Raw genomic sequence first — 20,208 nt, 5'->3', positions numbered from 1 at the left:
TGGCAGATAGATAAATACATAAGTATTAGCATGTTTCTAGTATGGATTGGCATGTTTCTTGCTAGGCGGTTGCTAGAGTGTTCTGAGGGGTTGCTAGGCAGTTGCTAAAATAAATTACCATGGTTCTAGTATGAATTAGCATGTTTTTAGCATAAATTAGCATGTTGTTAGCATGAATTTAGTATGAATTAGCATGTATGATTAGTAAGTTTGTTAGTATGAAATGGTATGTCTTTAGTATGTCCAATATAAAGTCAATAGCGGTTTTTATTAAATGGATGTCTATGGGACAGTTGCTAAGGTGCAGTAAGTGGTTGCTAGGGTGTGGCTAGTAAGTTGAAAGGTCATCAGTGATTGGCAGATTGGTAGTCTGAGTTAAATGAGCCCAACCTTAAGTCTGTATGACAGCCTGGCGGAAAGTTATGAGGTCATAAAGTTTGGTCCAATGTTAGGTCAATGGGACTTTTCCGAATTTTCCAGGTCAGTTTTCGGAAAACCGTAAGTCGGATTAGTTGAAAAAGATATAGCAACCCAAGTCAGACCAGCTTGGAGGTCTGGAGTAAGTTTGGTGGTTGTAGTATGAACGGTCTAGGAGGAGATGCATGAAGAAATTAGTCTCAGAAGAAGAAGAATAAGAAGAAGACGGAAGAAGAATAATAAGTTCATGTAGTATAACAGTATGTTGGCTTTCTCAAGCCACCATAATGATCAAATAGTGATCATAGAGGCGGTTCTTTAGTACCTGTTCATTGTCTTTAATGTGGGATCCTTCTGGAATCGCATCTACACCCGTCTCATCTCCGGTCCGTCGACAGGCGTCTGTCAGAAACTCAACCACAGTGTTTTCAGAGAGGATTTGAGGATTCCACAGCAGCTGATCATCATTTTCATACACTGCAAGACAAAACATTTTTTTTTTAAATATATGCATATCAGAAAAGTACAAGAAATGAGCCAAAATGTTCATTTTATGCATACAAACCTTAAATTATTAACCGTTGTGCACTGTTCAAATTTACTAGCCTTTTGTTGCGTTCAGGATGAAAACATCCACTAAATTAAACTGCTGTAAAAATGCATCAGATAGTCTGCGCAATAGCCAAGTGGTTAGCGCGTTGACAATTTGTGCAGTATGATGTCAGAGCGTCCCGAGTTCGAATCCCGGCTCGAGGACATTTACCAACCCTACCCCTCCCCCCTCTCTTTCTCACTCTCTCTCCAACTTCGCTTCCTGTCTCATTACTGTCCTATCTAATAAAGGCCAGAAATAATTCTTGCATGCATCAGATAAGTATTTTTACTTTTTTTTGCATAAATCTATTAATCAACCTCAGTCCTGATCAAAACAACTAAATTGTTTTGAAAATTACAAGATTTTAACTCATTTATTGCCAAGTTCACAAATGATGTCACTGATTGGGTGAAAAAACACACTAAATTACGTATTTTCAATTTAAAAATGACTTGACTGGATTTTCTTTTCTTTTTATCTCGGCCCTGGACATGTGAATGATTAGTAACAACATTGGCTTTGATGCATTGTTAGAGTTAAATTTTTTCTCCCTAATTTACTGTTGGTGGCTGTTTTTGGCCCATTGCCTTCCATTATAACCACATTTGATGAACGCTATTGGTTTACAGAGATACGTCACTCGCTCGAGCAACAAGCGAGAATGAAAACAAAGGAACCGCCATGTTTTAATACACAGCCGAGACATTACACCGTAATAATATATACATACTGTATAATAACGAAATCTGCATTTTTGAACGTTTTGAACTAACGAAGACAGCAGAAGTCAATGATTCATTGTAATTATTTTTGCCTGTTTTGCATGTTTACTGCTCCAAAATATAATAAACGTTTCTTAAAATAAAATATATTGTGTTCAATCGGGATTAGTTTTTTGCCCAGACATTTAAAAAAATATCATATCGTGATACCGTGAAATTTTTATCCAAGGTTATTGTACCATCAGAATCTTATACCAGCCCATGCCTACTTCTGACATCTGATCCTCTCAGAAACAGACAAACGTGAGACTGACAAGCGAAAAAACAAAGGAGAAGCCGGAAAAAACAAAGGAGCAAATGATTCTTTCTGCAACCCAAAACAAGATAAAACTGCCATGTTTAACTATTATCATCGCTTCCTGGACTATTATGAACTGGAAATGACGGAATTACTTTCTAACAGAGGTTAGATGTGCTTCTGAACATTAAAGATACAGATGAGAGGTCTGCACAGACTATATAGGCTATATGTTGCGTGTTGTTTTTGAACCCAAATAAGGACTAAATGTAGGTTGTGTGTAGTTTACCATTGGTACACTTTTAGCAGTGGAAACGCAAGCCTGATAAAAGTGACCCGTACCGACCTGTACCGTACCACTCAGTGGAAACGGGTTATTAGGTTAATTTACTTTGAACCTTCTTTAGAGTGTTCAGGACCTCATACTTGGTCTAAGGTTTACCTTCCAACAAGACAATGACCTTAAGCACACAGCTAAAATAATGAAGGAGTGGCTTCACAACAACTTCGTGACTGTTCTTGAATAGAGCCCTGACTTAAACCCAATTGAGCATCTCTGGACTGGAGACCTAAAAATGGCTGTTCAACCAAAAAGACTGATGGCAGTATTAGATGAAAAACTAAATACTGAGCAAAGGATCTGAATACTTAGGACCATGCGATATTTCAGTTTTTCTTTTTTTAATAAATTTTAATAAATAAATTTGTGTAATTATATGTGTGTATCTTTTACTTTTTTATTCAAATATATATATATTTATATTTTTTGTTGTCTAAAAAAGAAGTATAAAAGCTATTTGTACTGAATGTTTCATATCTAGCATGTTAAAAAACATAGAATATTGATTACAACTTGAGTCGAGGCAGTTTCAGAATTTTGACCGCTATTTTAAACAAGCAAAGGTCTACCTTTCTCATTGTCTTTGTATTTGCAGAGTCCAGATGGTGTTTCAGCCTGATACATGGATCCAACCATGATCTCCTGTTAAAAACATGCGTGTCAGACACTTAATTGGAAAGTACAGGCAAGAAAACTAAGATGCTGAAAAATGTGTTTACTTTCTTCCAGTCTTCAGAGGGAATATAGTCATCATCCTCCTCCGACTCTTCATCTACTTCATTATCTAAAAGAATAAAATAAATGAAATGATCAATAAAAACAGCACAAACACAGACATTCAACATAATACATTCATAAACATTACATTAAAACAAGCAAGCAATATCTAGGAGGAAGCTTATGTGTATTACTCTGAAAATAGCCGTGGTTCTTGGTTCGTATGAGTTCAGCTTTGTTGCAGGCCTTTACCGCACAAGCTCGACTGTCAGTTGAGTGACTCTCCTTCACTATTCCTGTGGGAACTTTTGCTCCATCCTCCTGAAAATCAATCAATCAATCAGTCAATCAACAAACCAATCAGTCAACCAACCAATCAATCAATCGATCAACCAACCAATCAGTCAGTCAATCAGTCAACAAACCAACAAATCAATCAATCAACCAAACAATCAATCAATCAATCAACCAAACAAACAATCAAGCCATCAGTCAACCAACCAACCAGTCAAACAATCAATCAATCAACCCATCAGTCAACCAACTAACCAACCAGTCAGCCAGTCACCAGCCAACCATCCAACCAAACAAACAATCAACCAATCATCCAATCAATTCATCAGTCAACCAACCAAACAATCAATCAATCAATCAACCAATCAATCATCCAACTAAACAACCAGCCAACCAACCAATCAACCACCCAGCAAGCAGCCAACAAACCAACCAGCCAACCAACCAAACAAACAACTAATCAAATCGTCAATCAACCAACCAACCAGGCAACCAATAAATCAACCAACCAACCAATCAATCATCCAACTAAACAACCAGCCAACTAACCAAACAATCAATCAATCATCCAACCAAACAATCAACCAACCAACCAATCAATCATCCAACTAAACAACCAGCCAACCAACCAAACAATCAATCAATCATCCAACCAAACAATCAACCAACCAACCAATCAATCATTCAACTAAACAACCAGCCAACCAACCAAACAATCAATCAATCATCTAACCAAACAATCAACCAACCAACCAATCAATCATCCAACTAAACAACCAGCCAACCAACCAATCAACCAGCCAGCAAGCAGCCAAACTAACCAGCCAACCAACCAAACAAACAACTAATCAAATCGTCAATCAACCAACCAACCAACCAACCAACCAACCAACCAATCAATCAATCAATCAATCAAATCAATCATCCAACTAAACACCCAGCCAACCAACCAATCAATCATCCAACTAAACAACCAGCCAACCAACCAAACAATCAATCAATCAATCATTCAACCAAACAGTCAACCAACCAACCAATCAATCATCCAACTAAACAACCAGCCAACCAACCAAACAATCAATCAATCAATCATCCAACCAACAGTCAACCAACCAACCAATCAATCATCCAACTAAACAACCAGCCAACCAACCATTCAATCATCCAACTAATCAACCAGCCAACCAACCAACCAAACAATCAATCAATCAATCATCCAACCAAACAGTCAACCAACCAACCAATCAATCATCCAACTAAACAACCAGCCAACCAACCATTCAATCATCCAACTAATCAACCAGCCAACCAACCAACCAACCAAAAAATCAATCAATCAATCAATCATCCAACCAAACAGTCAACCAACCAACCAATCAATCATCCAACTAAACAACCAGCCAACCAACCATTCAATCATCCAACTAATCAACCAGCCAACCAACCAACCAAACAATCAATCAATCAATCATTCAACCAAACAGTCAACCAACCAACCAATCAATCATCCAACTAATCAACCAGCCAACCAACCAAACAATCAATCAATCAATCATCCAACCAACCAACCAATCATCCAACCAATCAATCAACAAACCAATCATCCAATCAATCAATCAATCATCCAACCAATCAACCAATCAATCAACAAACCAATCATGCAACCAATCAATCGTCCAACCAATCAACCAACCAACCAACCAACCAAATTCAAATTCAAAATCAATCAATCAATCAATCAAATCAAATGCAGCAAATCAATCAATCAATCTATCAATTTATCAATCAAGTCAAATACAGCAAATCAATCAATCAATAAAATCAAATGCAGCAAATTAATCAATCAATTAATCAATGAATCAAATGCAGCAAATCAATCAAATGCAACAAAAGAAATGAATACACTGAAAATTTCTCTTTACTTTAAATCTACTGACAAAAAAAAATCGAATTCTTAAATTTTTATAAATCTACTGTACAGTGGCTGAGAGAGCAAGTTAAGAAAACACACGCAAATAGAAAAACAAGTTCTTCATGGAACAGACCTTTCTCTTTTTCAGATCTCCGGTGCTTCTGCTGCTGTCATCGTTATCCATATCCTCCGCTTCATCTTCCTCCTCCTCCTCCTCTTCCTCCTCCTCTTCATCTCCATCCTCTTCTTCGTCTTCATCCTCCTCATCTTCGTCCGGCGATCCACTGCCTCCATAACCATAGAGACTCAACAGCTCCTGAATGGGCATTTCTCCCTCCTGCAATTTACAGAAATACAAATAGTCATGTAGTAGGACCCCAGACATTTTGTTTTTACTATGAAAGCCAATGGTGACAATCAACCCTTCAGGTAACAACATTTTTCAAATGATCTTCTTTTGTGTTTAACAAATGAAAGAAACTCATTTGGTTTGAAATGAGTGGAAGAAAAGCAAATGATGACAGCATTGTCATTCTGAAAGTGAACTACTTCTTTAAAGACGCATGTTTTTTTTTTTCATTAAAGTTCTCATGAAGTGCTTTGAAATGTGCATTTTTTTTCTATTCGCTGCTTGACGTAGGCTGTTTCTCAATTCCAAGAACGTTGAGAATGATTCGTTCTTGTGGAGACCAAGTTACCTCAGAAGAACGAACTCGGGAGACAACGAAAACAGAGAACATGTGAGAAATGAGATGCTGCGTTCTTCCTGATGGTCACGTGACCTTCACACGTTTTTAACAGCATTCATACAACGATTTATTGGTTTTTCTTTTTTCCCTTTTCACAATATAAACAATGCGTAAAGACCTTACAAATATTCCTTTCACAATACAAATAAAACTAACTTTATACGAATTTCGGCAAATAAACACCCTTAATGTGTGTCTATTAAGATTTTCATGTTAACGTTTACTTTCACCGTGTCATTTAGGGAAACTCCTCAGTCAAATAAGTTATATCTCTGAATTTTTAATTATAAATCTATATAAAATGCTGTGCTTCCCACCTCCTTTATTCAGCCGCAATCAAGGTTATAATAGTTTTGGATTTTTTTTATTAGTTTTAGGTTTTTTTTTTTTTCGTTTTGACTTTTTGTTTTCAAATTCAGTTCATTTTAATTCGTTTTTAGAGTTAGATTTACTAGTTTTTATTACTTTTTAATTAGTGTTTGTTTTTTTTGTTTTTTTGTTTTTTTTTGTAAATTAAGATATTTGTTAGGTTGTTAAGTGAACCAGAACATATCAAAAACATGTAGTCAGCAATCATAATTTGAGTCAATTAAAACAATACCATGATCTGAAAAGTTTCCTACAATTACATTTTGCAACCCAACTGAAGCATGATTCACTGTTTTAAATTCCATTTCGACTTTCTGTTATGAAATAAACGTACGATTCACCAGATGCTCTTATTTAAGCCCTCGGTTTTAAGTTTAGTTGTTCAAATTAGTTCAGTCACAGCAAGCAGCATGTACTGTTTGTATTCAGTTAACTGAATCACGCATGTGCAGTATTATCGATTCATTGCTTCTCAAATCTGATCTCAGAGTACTGTTCTAATAACTGAATAACTCAGTAGGCTATATATTGGTTTATTTCGAGTCAAAGGGGGGTATCAGCCATGCACAAAGTAAGTTGTTTGTGGATAAGTGCTTAACGTTACTGGAGATGTGAATCGTTTCAAATGATTCACTTCGATTTGGTGAACTAGTTCAACCGGTTCACTTAGAAGATCCAGTTAAAAAGAAGGATTCTTTCACGATCGCAATCACTAATACAGAAATAAAACCCATTATTGGACACAAATGTGTTAAATTAATACTTTTAAGTGTCTGGTTGGGTCATTTTTAATGTTGTCACTGTGCTGCTGTAATGCCCAGCTGTTGTTTTTTGTCCAAGAGCGACCGCAAGGACGACTGGATCTGGACCGGCTTCATCTGGCCAATAGCATAAGGATTACAGACTCTTGAGGTGCCTTACGGGTCAAACACCTGGCAGCGCAAAGCAAATAGATTTACTTCTAAAAGGCATACAGTATGTATTTAATACATTTACAAAGACCAAAAAGAAGAATGTTGTTACTATAATTTTAGTTAGTTTCAGTTAGTTTTGTATATACACAATATAACTTCTTGGACTTCTTAAGCAAGTTTTGAGCTCAAGTCTACATCAGTGCGTCCTCATAATCAAAAACACATCTGGGAACTTTCTCGCATCCTCCGTGTTTTGGAACTTAACTTTGACGATTGAAGATGACGTTACTCGCGGACGGAAGAACGCTGAAGAACGCATATTGAGAAACAGCCGTAATTTTAACTGAAACATGAAGATGGGACGGCAAAACATATGGGACAGATGGTAGCTCCTCCCCTTTATAAAAAACAGCCAACAGCTTTTAGTTTTTATCACAGCTCTGCCAGTAAGAGTGGTTGAGATTGAGCACATTAAATGAAAAGCAAATGAGAAGCATCTTGATGTAGGCAGAATATTTCAGATACTTGAGAGCTTCTGATTAGACAAAAGATTTGATGAGGAAACCAAAGTATGAGATAATGTCAAAAAAATTGCTGATCCATTTAGGCGGAAGCGACAAACTGCGAGATTTGGATGTTTACATCAAGTCTGAATGCTATTTTTGTCACTGTTTTGGAGGACACTAGCTTATAGATATCCTTAAGCCCTACATACTAATACTAACATCTAAAAAGCTTTATTTCAGACTCATACAGGGCTAGATAAGGATTTTTTCTAATGGTCCACTTGGGGCAATGGAAAATATTTTTACTTGTCTCATCTAATAATATAATCTAATTTAGTTAGTACTAAGTTATATTCTAAATAACTTTATTCCAACTTAACTTTTATTATAAAATTATTCAATTTGACAAGTTTTAAAAACAACAATAGACTAAATGTATGCACAACAGTCTGTTCATGTCAGTGTCACCACCAGGTAGCCATAAATACATACAGAATGTTAAAACAAATGTTATTGTAAGGAATATATTTAAAACATATTGGTAAATAAATACAGCTAACAAATTAAGATATTATTAAATGTTTTAATGACGTGTATTGCTGGTGGCTGTCATGATTGCGTAGATTTACATGGAAATAAGAAAATGAAGATCCGTTTAAACTGATTTAAGACCTCGACTCTGGTCTTAACTGATTAAAGGCAAGAGTTGGCATTTCTGCATGAAGTTTGCATGTTCTCCCCGTGTTAACCTGAGTTTCCTCCGGGTGCTCCGGTTTCCCCCACAGTCCAAAGATATGTGCTATAGGTGAATTGTATGAACTAAATTGGCCGTAGTGTATGAGTGTGTGTGAATGCAAAGGTGCATGGGTGTTTCCCAATACTGGGTTGCGGCTGAAAGGGCATTCGCTGTGTAAAACATATGCTGGAATAGTTGCTAGTTCATTCCACTGTGGCGACCCCTGATAAATAAGGGACTAAGCCGAAGGAAAATGAATGAAATTTGACAACCACACAAGTTTCTTCAGTGGACTGCTGATGTCAGTTCTGCATGCTGAACCATAAACAAACAAAATCAGCAGAAACATGGGAATAAAGAAGAGATCAAACCTTTGCAAGTTCTTCGATCTCGTTGCCAAAATTAGTGTCTCCCTCTGGAACCTCCTCGTCTTCAGGGGTCTGGTCATCATCATAATCAGGCAACAGCATCTCTGTTCATGGGTCAAAACAAGCATTGTCAGAACCAACCAAAACTTCCTTGAGTAAACCACGGACAATATACAGTTGAAGTCAAAATTGTTAGCCCTCCAGTACATTTTCTTTTCTTTTTCAAATATTTCCCAAATTATGTCTAACAGAGCAAGGAATTTTTCCCAGTATTTCCTATAATATTTTTTCTTCTGGAGAAAGTCTTATTTGTTTTATTTTGGCTGGAAAAAAAAGCTGTTTTTAATTTTTTTTAAAACATTTTAAGGTCAAGACTATTAGCCCCCTTAAGCAATATTTTTTTCGATTGTCCACAGAACAAACCATCATTATACAATGACTTTCCTAATTACCCTAATTTGCCTAATTAACCTAGTTAAGCCTTTAAATATCCCTTTAAGATGAATACTAGTGTCTTGAAAAATATCTAGTAAAATATTATTTACTGTCATCATGGCAAAGATAAAATAAATCAGTTATTAAAAATGAGTTACTAAAACTATTATGTTTAAAAATGTGTTGAAAAAAATCTTCCCTCCGTTAAACAGAAATTGGGGAAAAATATAATAATAATAATAATAATTCTGACTTCAACTGTATAAAGACAAAATTACTAGTAGAATGTTAAATATTATTAAACAGTAACTATTTAATAGTTAAATGTTATTTACATAAAGTGCAACCAGCATTATTTTCACTGCGCACTATTTTCAGGTAGGCCTGTCAGAATAATCAATATATGGACTTATCGCACAACACATGAACATGACCTCAATCATTTTTGGTGATGCAATATATATCGCCCATACGTAAATTGAAATATTCTTAAGAACAAAATATTACATGTTCTTTGGAAAAGCGTACTTGCATTGTGATGATATTATATCGTCATACTGGCATTATATAATGAGTGGCATAAAATGGTCTTAAAATGACAACATTATCGTTTATCGCAATATATTTTGGTGCAATATATCATACAACAAAAAATAGATATCATGACAGGCCTATTTTTAGGTATATATAATTATTTGATTATGTTAACACAATCCAAACTATAAAAAAAGACATTTAGTTTGTATTATTACAAACAAAATGTCTTCTTTTGTATAATACAGCATGAAACAATATCATTTTTGTTTTTCTTAACATCCTAAATAGATGCCGCCTTATTGAAGCATTACTGAAATTCTTAAAATCTTAAGTACTAAACACTCATTTTCTACTATTAAATATTAATTAGGCAGTTTCAATTATTTTTATTTTTATTTCAAACCAATATGTGATTGGAAAAGGTCGACTCTTTAAGCCACTGCTGCTGTTTTCAGATGAGTTTCATTGTGTAAAAAGCTTTTGTCAACTAGTCAGGCTATTTGCACTTGGTGTAAATAAACACTCTGTAGTTTTCTGTGATAGGAAATCTAGTAGCCGTCTTACCTGGGCTTGAACTCCCCAAAGAGGGCTAAAAACAAGACACAAATGCATTTAAATCAACACAAGTCAAAATAAACTGCAACAATGTAAACACTATTTTTAGCATCAAGCATAACATTCAATTAAAAAAAGAAAGCGCATACTTTAATAATTGGATTAACATATAATTATATTTATAATAATAATGAATTTGATCAATAGTTATGAATAATTAAATACCAATTGGTATACCTAAGAAATACCAGGTGTTAAACAGCTAAAGTTAGTCCAAGGCACTCAAAAAATGTGGAACAAATGTAAAAAAGCCTTTATTGACATGGTTATTCTTAAAAATCGGCGCAGTTTTAAGGAATAGCCACGTCAATAAAGGCTTTTTAATAGGTTTTCCATATTTTTCGAGTGCCTTGAACTGACTTTTGCTGTTTATTCTGATAAATCCCTTACCCAAAGAGCACGGACACATTATTTAAGCTACCGCTGAGCACTTTTTGTTTGATTTTACATACCAGGTGTTATTTTAAGGTAAAGTTGATTCTATATTCACACATTCGTTCGTTTTCGAAAAGTGACAACTTGTGACAAGGTGCCTATATTGTACTTTGAATATTTAGTCTGAAATTGCATACAAGTATGACTTCAAAACAACATTAGCACTTTTAAATTGACTGTGAACAGTGTATTTCGATAGTCACTGGCTGCTAATATAATTCCTCTATTTAAAATGAGCAAAGAATACTTTTCTGAAATGTTATTATTACGGAGAAAGTCTGAATGTGTAAATATAAAACCAACTTTACCTCAATCTTTTATTTTATGATTAACTTTGTTATGGCGTTGGGTCACTGTTGGATATAATTAGTTGTGAACTGCTTGACTAAACATTAACATTAAATTTGCTTTAGAAATGCCTTAATAATATAAATAAGAATATGTAAGGATCTATATTGTCATATATAGTTATATTACATATAAATTATAATTAATATTATAATAATTATACTTAATAGTTTTATTTATATATAAAGTTTATCTAGAAAGTCAGAATGTGCGAAAATAAAACCAACTTTACCTCAATCTTTTATTTTATGATCCATTTTGGTACGGCGTTGGGTCACTGTTGGATCTAAGTGCTGATATAATTACTTGTAAACTGCTTGACAACTTTAAAGTTAACAGTTTTAGAAATGCCTCAATAATATAAATAAGAATATTTAAGGCTCTATAAAGCCATTTATATAGTTATATTACATATAAATTAGAATAATAATACTTAATAGTTATATTTATATATAACGGTTATCTCGAAACTCAGAATGTGCGAGAAGAAAACCAACTTTACCTCAATCTTTTATTTTATGATTAATTTTGGTAAGGCGTTGGGTCACTGTTGTCAATTAGTTGTGAACTGCTTGACTAAACTGTATTTAAATTATCTTTAGAAATTTCTCAATAATATAAATAAGAATATGTAAGGATCTATAAAGTCATATATAGTAATAGTATATACAAATTATAATTAATAATCAATTCAATTCAATTCACCTTTATTTGTAATATTATAATAACTATAATTAATAGTTATACTTTTATATAAAGTTTATCTAGAAAGTCCGAATGTGCGAAAATAAAACCAACTTTACCTCAGTCTTTAACTTTCTGATCAATTTTGGTACGGCGTTGGGTCACTGTTGAATCTGGGTCCTGATATTATTAGGTGTGAACTGCTTGACTAAACTTTAAACATTAAATTAGCTTTAGAAATGCCTCAATAATATAAATAAGAACATGTAAGGATCTATAAAGTCATATATATAGTTACATTATATATATAAATTATTCATTCATTACTTTTCTTCTCGCCTTAGTCCTTTTATTAGTCTGGGGTCAACACAGCGGAATGAACCGCCAACTCATCCAGCATATATATATATATAAATTATAATTAATATTATTAAATTATAATAATTATAACTAATAGTTATATTTATATATAAAATGTATCTAGAGAGTCAGAATGAGCAAAAATAAAACCAACTTTACCCCAATCTTCTATTTTGTGATCAATTTTGCTACGGCATTGGGTCAAGTCCTGATATAAATAGGTGTGAACTGCTCGAATAGACTTTAAACTTTAAATTAGCTTTAGAAATGCCTCAATAATATAAATAAGAACATGTAAGGATCTATAAAGTCATATATATATATATATATATATATATATATATATATATATATATATATATATATATATATAGTTATATGATATAAAAATTATAATTAATATAATAATAACTATAATTAATAGTTATATTTTTTATATTTATATATGTTCATATTTAAAGTTTATGGAAAGTCCAAATGTGTGAATATAAAGCCACCTTTACCTGTCTTTTATTTTACGATTAATTTTGGTACGTAGTTGTGTCACTATTGGATCTAAGTCTAGATATAACTAGTTGTGAACTGCTTGACTAAATTTTAAACATTAAATTAGCTTTAGAAATGCCTCGATAATATAAATGAGAATATGTAAAGATCTATAAAGTCATTTGTATAAACTATATAAAAATAATAATTAATATTATTAAATTATTAATAATAGTTATATTTGTATATAAAGTTTATCTGGAAGTTAGAATGTGTGAAAATAAAACCTCAATCTTTTATTTTATGATCAATTTTGGTAAGGCGTTGGGTCACTGTTGTCAATTAGTTGTGGACTGCTTGACTAAACTTGCAATATTGTGGTTAAATTAACTGTAAAAATGCCTCAATAATATTTATTTAGGATCTATACAGCATGCAGAACTGATTAAGAATAAAAATAAATATTCACTGCAAAAATTTTATCTTATTTTAATTAGTTTTGTGGATTATTAAAAATGCCTCTGATGGATTAAAAAAATTACAGCAAGCTAGGCCAATCTCCAATCGAGCCCAAATAAACCAAGAGATGCTCTGTATGTATGCGTTTCTGTGAGACTCTGGAAGTTCAGGCTGATTTACAGCTAATACTTCGCCTAGCATTGATTAACATTGTTTTTACGTACAAATGCGGTGTATAAAATACCAAGAAATTCAGAATTGAACATAAAAAAATAGCAGCAGATTCGTCAGCGTTTTTGCAAACACATTATAGATAACTGACGCATGGTAACATATTGAATTATGACCATAGCAGAGTGCCAGGCTAACTGAAAGCGAGCTAACTCTATTAACTTTGCAGAAATACAATTTCAAAAAAAATAAAAACAATTCAACGCGTCTTTCGAAATAAAATACCGCTTAACTTAACAACAAATATACTCGATATGATACAATTTTAAAATCCGTTAATCAATTAAATATCCCATTAAATACATATGAGCGGTTATTTATTTTTGGACAATAATGAGAATTTCCTTCTTACCTCCGCCATATTTACAGCGCTGCTAAGGGTCAGTGGAATGTGGGCGGAGTCAAAGAAAATCCCCGGATGATCTCTCTCTCTCTCTCTCTCTCTCGCTCTCTCGCTCTCTCTCTCTCTCTCTCTCTCTCTCTCTCTCTCTCTCTCTCTCTCTCAAAAATTCGATGATTACTGTATTGGCATGATAAATGTTACAAATGTATTGCCAAAGCGTTTATAGAGTTTACATTAAAAAAAGAAAAAAGAACATGCATATATAATAAAAAACACACTAAATAGTAGTAGTAGTAGTAAAAAAAGATATATATATATATATAGACCATTTTGGGAAATGTAAACAATAACAATGGTCCTAATGTATTTCCTCTTTTAAATTTTTTAATTTCGATACCTTCTGAAAACCCAGAAAGGTCCATATATTGATAAATAATCTTATTACAGCTGTTTTAACGTGACATTACCACATTGAAATGGTCTATATATATATATATATATATATATATATATATATATATATATATATATATATATATATATATATATATATAATTAAATAAAAACAAATAATTTATTCATTCATTTTCTTTTCGGCTTAGTCCCTTTATTAATCAGTATTATCAGCCCTTCCAGCTGCAAACCATCTCTGGGAAACATCCACACACACTCATTCACACTCATACACTACGGACAATATAGCCTACCCAATTCACCTGTATCGCATGTCTTTGGGGGAACGTAGGGAGAACATGCAAACTCCACACAGAAACGCCAACTGACCCAGCTGAGGCTCGAACCAGCAACCTTCTTGCTGTAAGGCGACAGCACTACCTACTGCGGCACTGCGTCGCCCCAAATAATATATCATATTATTCAATATATCATATATTATTCACATATTTCAATAAAAAAAATATAATAGATTAGAATAAGCTGTACATTTGCAATCAACATTTTAGGATAAATCAGTAATAAAAACAATAATAATCAGTATATTTACAATGATTCATTTATAATAATCTAGATGTGTGTGTGTGTGTGTCTCAATTCATTCAATCTTCCATTCATTTTCCATTCATTTTCTTTTGCTTAATTCCTTTATTAATCAGGGGTCGCTACGGTGGAATGAACCGCCAAGGATGCCCTTCCAGCTGCAACCCGTCACTGGGAAACACCCGTACACTGTCATTCACACACATACATAAGGATAGTTTAGCTTACCCAATTCACCTATAGCGCATGTCTTTGGACTGTGGGGGAAACTGGAGCACCCGGAGAACATGCAAACTCCACACAGAAAAGCCAACTGACCCAGGCGAGGCTTGAACCAGTGACCTTGCTGTGAGGCGACAGCGATACCCGCTGTGCCACCGTGCTGTATCTCTCCATTAAATTCAATTTAATCAATAATTGCTTTATTTTGGCATTACAAATGTATCGCCAAAGCATTTATAAATTTTACATTGAAAAAGAACATATATATATATATATATATATATATATATATATATATATATATATATATATATATATATTAAAAAACATAGTAAACAGTGAATAGTAGTAGTAATAGAAATATATTTACAGTTAAAGTCAAAATTATTACCCCCTTTGAATTTTTTCCCCTTTTTTAAGTATTTCCAAATTATGTTTAACAGAGCAAGGAAATTTTCACAGTATGTCTGATAATATTTTTTCTTCTGGGGAAAGTCTTTGTTTAATTTTGGCTAGAATAAAAGCAGTTTTTAATTTAATTTTTTTTTTCGATAGTCTACAGAACAAACCATTATAATACAATAACTTGCCTAATTACCCTAACATGCCTAGTTAACCAAATAACCTAGTTAAACCTTTAAATGTCACTTTAAGTTGTATAGAAGTGTCTTGAAAAATATCTAGTCAAATAATTATAAACTGTCATCATGGCAAAGATAAAATAAATCAGTTAATAGAAATGAGTTATTAAAACTATTATGTGTATAAATGTGTTGAAAAAAATCTTCTTTCCCTTAAACAGAAATTGGGAAAGAATAAACAAGGGGGCTAATAATTCAGGCAGGTTAATAATTCTGACTTCAACTGTATATATATATATATATATATATATATATATATATATATATATATATATATATATATATATATATATATATATATATATATATATATATATATATATATATATATATATATATATATATATATATATATATATATATATATATATATGAGCAATATTACACTAGCAGTGCGATATGTGTATATCAGCACTGGTGGGAGGCATGCGCTGACACACGTTGAGTGCCGTAATGTCTCATCTGTGACAATATACCAATATGTGGCCACATCGCACTACTACGAGTGTGATATTGCATTTATGCAACAATTTGACAGCATAATCTTGTATATAAAATAGAAAATCTAATTTGGACAGTCTCAAAAATCCTGTATGAGGAACTGCTTTCCGCCAATCATATCTGCAGCTGATGTCAGAACAGCAGACACCGTTGCTAATCCACAAACGTCACTTTAGAGCTAGTATTTTAATGATTCTCTAGCGTAATGTCTAAAGGGATGACAAAACAGATGAACAGGTGACTCACATTTTAAGTTTATTCGGGTGAACGGCATGAAATGGCATTAGTCTAGTGATTTCTCAGTATTTCTCTGTTGCAATTGGGATTTCACAACCTGAAAAGCCAAAGCAACGCAAACAGTACCAGTTTCTGTGGAATAAATACAGCACTACAACATACAAAAGAGTGAGAGATCGACTTAGAATGTCACTTACCTGATTTATAATAATTTGATCAGCTGTAGTTGGAAATTTATGCTGAAAAAAAATAGTTTTTATCCCTCTGAGGACTTATTATTGGTCTCTGTCACCATCTTGTGGCGGAACGTCAACCGTCACTTTCTTTGCATAAGTGTCTTTAACCAATTATTTTTATTTACATAATTTGAGTTCAGAAACTGCAGAGATGTTAAAATGATCGTTACGATATAATAATAATGACTGAAATGGGAAATCATATTTGTGAAATTCAATAGGTGGCGATAATGCTAAGGAGTTAGTTAGTTACCATGTATGGTTTGCCTAAATCGTGTGTGTTAGATTGTGTGAGCCTGAAACGTGTGTGGTTCTGCGATTCTGCAGCTGGATATTATTGTCTTAGTATAACAGGCTGATGGTTACCAGTGCACTGAATCTTCGAAATTATGAATATTTAAAATAGGCTCTATCCATATAAATAAACTGCATAGTCTGTTTTATTCTAAACAACTACATTCTCGACTAAACAAGGATAAAAAATACATTATGTTGCCCAACAGCTGGAATATTTGTCAAACTGTAGAGTGTCCTCTGCTTGTTGCTGTATGTGGGTAGAGTATCAGCCGGCCGTAGGTGCAGGGTTTAGGATTGACTTGGGGAAAGGCGTTAAAAATACAATTTATTGGGTAATTAAATAGATAGCATGAATAATACTCAGTACAACAACTGTTTTTACATGAGGGTTGGGTTTAGAATAGGGGTAGATGTTAGTAAAATACAATAAATGGAAACTTTAATAAGTAATATAAATAATTCTCGTAAACGTCCGGCCACAACCGTATCCGCTCTAGCAAAAACCGGGTGAAGGGTAAAGAGGCGGGTGCGAGTGTTGTTATTTACAGAATATTGCACAACTATCAGCCAGTCAGATTCAAGAACCAGACAGAACTGCTGTATAAATAAATTTATATATATATATATGCTGTTAAAATATCATCAAGTGCAGAGTAAGCTCTTATTCTGCAAAACGAAGCAAAAAAAAAGTTAAAAATACAAAAATTAAATAAAACAGCATTTTCAGGTGGATGTTTATGCAGAATAATGTGTTAAATTAATTACATATTTAAACATTTCCAAAAAACTTTGTGTGAAAAAAATGTATCTGCTTGCAAAAGGAAAAAGAAATGCTATATATACTGTAATATTATCTCATGACAAGATCAAGGATTCAAGTTTAAAGTCTCTTCTCCATTAATATCTTCTTAATTAAATATGTAGATATGTAGATTTATCTACCAATGTGATTATCCATTAATTTTTAAATTTACTTTTTTATAAGAGAGGCTAGAAAAAGTCGTGAAGTTCTACATTATTATTATTTATAATTTTTTTATGTTTTAATTGTTTATCATTTAAATAGCCAAATTCTGACTGGGGAAAGTTTGATGTGCTGGACAGTTTGTTATTTGCCTACAATAAATGACAATCTGCGGTATTTGTTTTTGTTATTTCTAATAATATAGGATGTAATACATTTGTAATTATTTTTTTCATTTCTTTAGTTTAAATCTTTTGCAAATATTAGTGGAACATTAAAAAGTGTGGTTATGAAGACCATCTGACAAGCTAATGCAGCTAAAATAGTGCTTAAAATGTCACTTGAGTATTTAAACCTCATAATTAAATAGAAAATGAGGTGAATAACTGCAAAAAAGTCCACTTTTTGAGAAAAAATAACCACCCCTTTTACCGGGGCAGCTACGAGCCTGGATTTCTAACTTTTTTGGTAATTTAAAGAGAAAGTACAGCTATTTTAACTTAAAAAATGGCATGCAAGTAAATAGAAGAAGAATGAATAATAAAAAACTATAAGTTTATTATACATCTCTGTACATAACTTGTTCTCAGTGTAACATAGAGTACTCTCAATACTGTCTTTTTACAGGAACATAGACAAAGTCTTGTACATGCAGTTTCAAATCAAACCCAACATTCACCAAGGCACGAATCATTTGAGTTATCCAGTTTGATCGACATTGATGCAACAAAAAATGTTGTTTTGAGTTTATGCTCGTTTTCTAGAATTCAAAATGCAATTTAACAACAGGCAACATATATTACCCAAAGGAGTGATCCAACAACACGTATCCAAATATTGCAAACTGTTGCAATCCAATAGCGCACTGACTCAGCGTTCCTGATTCATGTTCATTCTGCATGAGGCATTTAGTCCTTTCTACTCAGCATGAATAATCTCCCATATGTCGCTCAGTCACTTTTACAGCCCATTCCACTTACATCACTTATTCTATCCATCTTCAAACCGAAGCAGTTTTTCCGTTTATCTCTGTTTTTGGGAGGCTGTTTTTTGCGTGACTGATCGCCGGATGACGGCCGCTGTTTTGCGCCTGTTTTCGCGTCCAGATCTGGAGGCTCTTTGGCTGCGCGCGACCTGTTGAGCGCGCTCCTGTTCTCTGCTGCGGGGAGAGTTTTTATGGACTGCAAAGGAAAATGACCGTGTAAAAGATAAAGAATCCGTGAAAAAAGGGATATTTACATTTAATTGAAGAAACAGCTTTCATTTAGGCGACTAAGTATTTATCACTATATTTTACAGCATTTATTTACTTTAAGCAGTCGTATGGAATGTAAAAATAATGCTAATAAAAGAGAAAATATGTTTACAACGTAAAGCCACTGTGAAAATGCGACTGTGGTTCCACACAATTGATTTGTGTTCGGACAACATGAAGGAATTATGTTAACTTATTCGTTCTTACAAATTTAAGCGGATTGAACATAAAATATTAAATTGTCGCACAAAAACTCAATAATTGTGTAGTTTAAGCTCATTTTAAATAAGTAGTTTTTGAACAATCAGCAAATGTAATTTAATTTTTTTAGTGTACATTTGATAATTAAACCGCAATTTAGCCATCTTAATTTACACAAACTGTTTTTTTAACCAATAAAATGGCAATAAAACTCCACAAACCTTATACTGGACTGTGGTGAACGGCTTTGCGTAAAGTGACAGACTGACCACGAGCAGTCCGCAAAGGAGCGTGTAAATCATATCCATCCCAAAGACTTCTCTGACAAATCACTGCTAATGCAAACGTGCTGGATCACACATGCCCACTTTCTCACTGCTTTATAATCCAGCTGTGATGTCATGATGATTTAAATAATAGTGCCATTGCCTTAATGCCTTGATGCAGCAAGCATTTAGCTTTATAGTTTATTATTATTGTTGCTTAGTTAAAAAATAAAATAAAAAAGCGCTCAAATATAGTATATGCTAACAAATCAAACTATACAATATAAATGTAAATTAAATAAATTAACCTCACACACTATAGCACAAATTTGCATCGTTACAACTCACATCATATATTTACTGGGACGATTTTGTTCAATCGCAGATGTTTGAGAAGATGGAATTATTTTTATTATTATTATTATTATTATGTATTTTTTTGTTTACATTTTTTGTTTAACCTACATTTTAACTTAAGTAATTATATATATATATATATATATATATATATATATATATATA

The 20,208-nt window shown here is 33.1% G+C and overlaps 2 protein-coding genes across 2 annotated transcripts in view; both read right to left on the bottom strand.

Annotated features, from left to right (window-relative positions):
• Positions 1-13,933, bottom strand: part of mier1b (mesoderm induction early response 1b, transcriptional regulator) — a 34,928-nt gene extending 20,995 nt beyond the window's left edge. The window contains exons 1-8 of the mRNA XM_056472566.1: positions 13,880-13,933; positions 10,474-10,498; positions 8,941-9,041; positions 5,429-5,632; positions 3,284-3,410; positions 3,092-3,156; positions 2,942-3,014; positions 743-894 (exon numbers count right to left, since the gene is read on the bottom strand). Of these exons, the coding sequence (XP_056328541.1) occupies positions 743-894; positions 2,942-3,014; positions 3,092-3,156; positions 3,284-3,410; positions 5,429-5,632; positions 8,941-9,041; positions 10,474-10,498; positions 13,880-13,888 (756 nt within the window). The 5' untranslated portion in view covers positions 13,889-13,933. The remainder of the gene's footprint in view (positions 1-742; positions 895-2,941; positions 3,015-3,091; positions 3,157-3,283; positions 3,411-5,428; positions 5,633-8,940; positions 9,042-10,473; positions 10,499-13,879) is intronic.
• Positions 13,934-18,498: 4,565 nt separating this feature from the next.
• Positions 18,499-19,760, bottom strand: LOC130235448 (C-type natriuretic peptide 4-like). Its single transcript, XM_056466039.1, has 2 exons — positions 19,642-19,760; positions 18,499-19,145 (listed from the first exon to the last, which is right to left on the bottom strand). Exons 1-2 carry the CDS (start codon positions 19,726-19,728, stop codon positions 18,915-18,917), a joined length of 318 nt encoding a protein of 105 aa, XP_056322014.1. The 5' UTR covers positions 19,729-19,760; the 3' UTR covers positions 18,499-18,914.
• Between the last annotated feature and the right edge of the window lie 448 nt (positions 19,761-20,208).

The sequence above is a fragment of the Danio aesculapii genome, chromosome 2, assembly GCF_903798145.1.
Source record: "Danio aesculapii chromosome 2, fDanAes4.1, whole genome shotgun sequence".
Lineage (NCBI taxonomy): Eukaryota > Metazoa > Chordata > Actinopteri > Cypriniformes > Danionidae > Danio > Danio aesculapii.
The sequence above is the reverse complement of the archived record's forward strand: the minus strand, read 5'-3'. Positions and strand labels throughout refer to the sequence as shown.

Bases quoted from the DNA above. Each gene is read 5' to 3' on its own strand.
- LOC130235448 (XM_056466039.1), bottom strand. From the start codon at position 19,728: ATGGATATGATTTACACGCTCCTTTGCGGACTGCTCGTGGTCAGTCTG. The intron at 19,146-19,641 runs GTTTGTGGAGTT...TTTCCTTTGCAG, and splicing joins TCACCACAGTCCAGTATAAG to TCCATAAAAACTCTCCCCGC.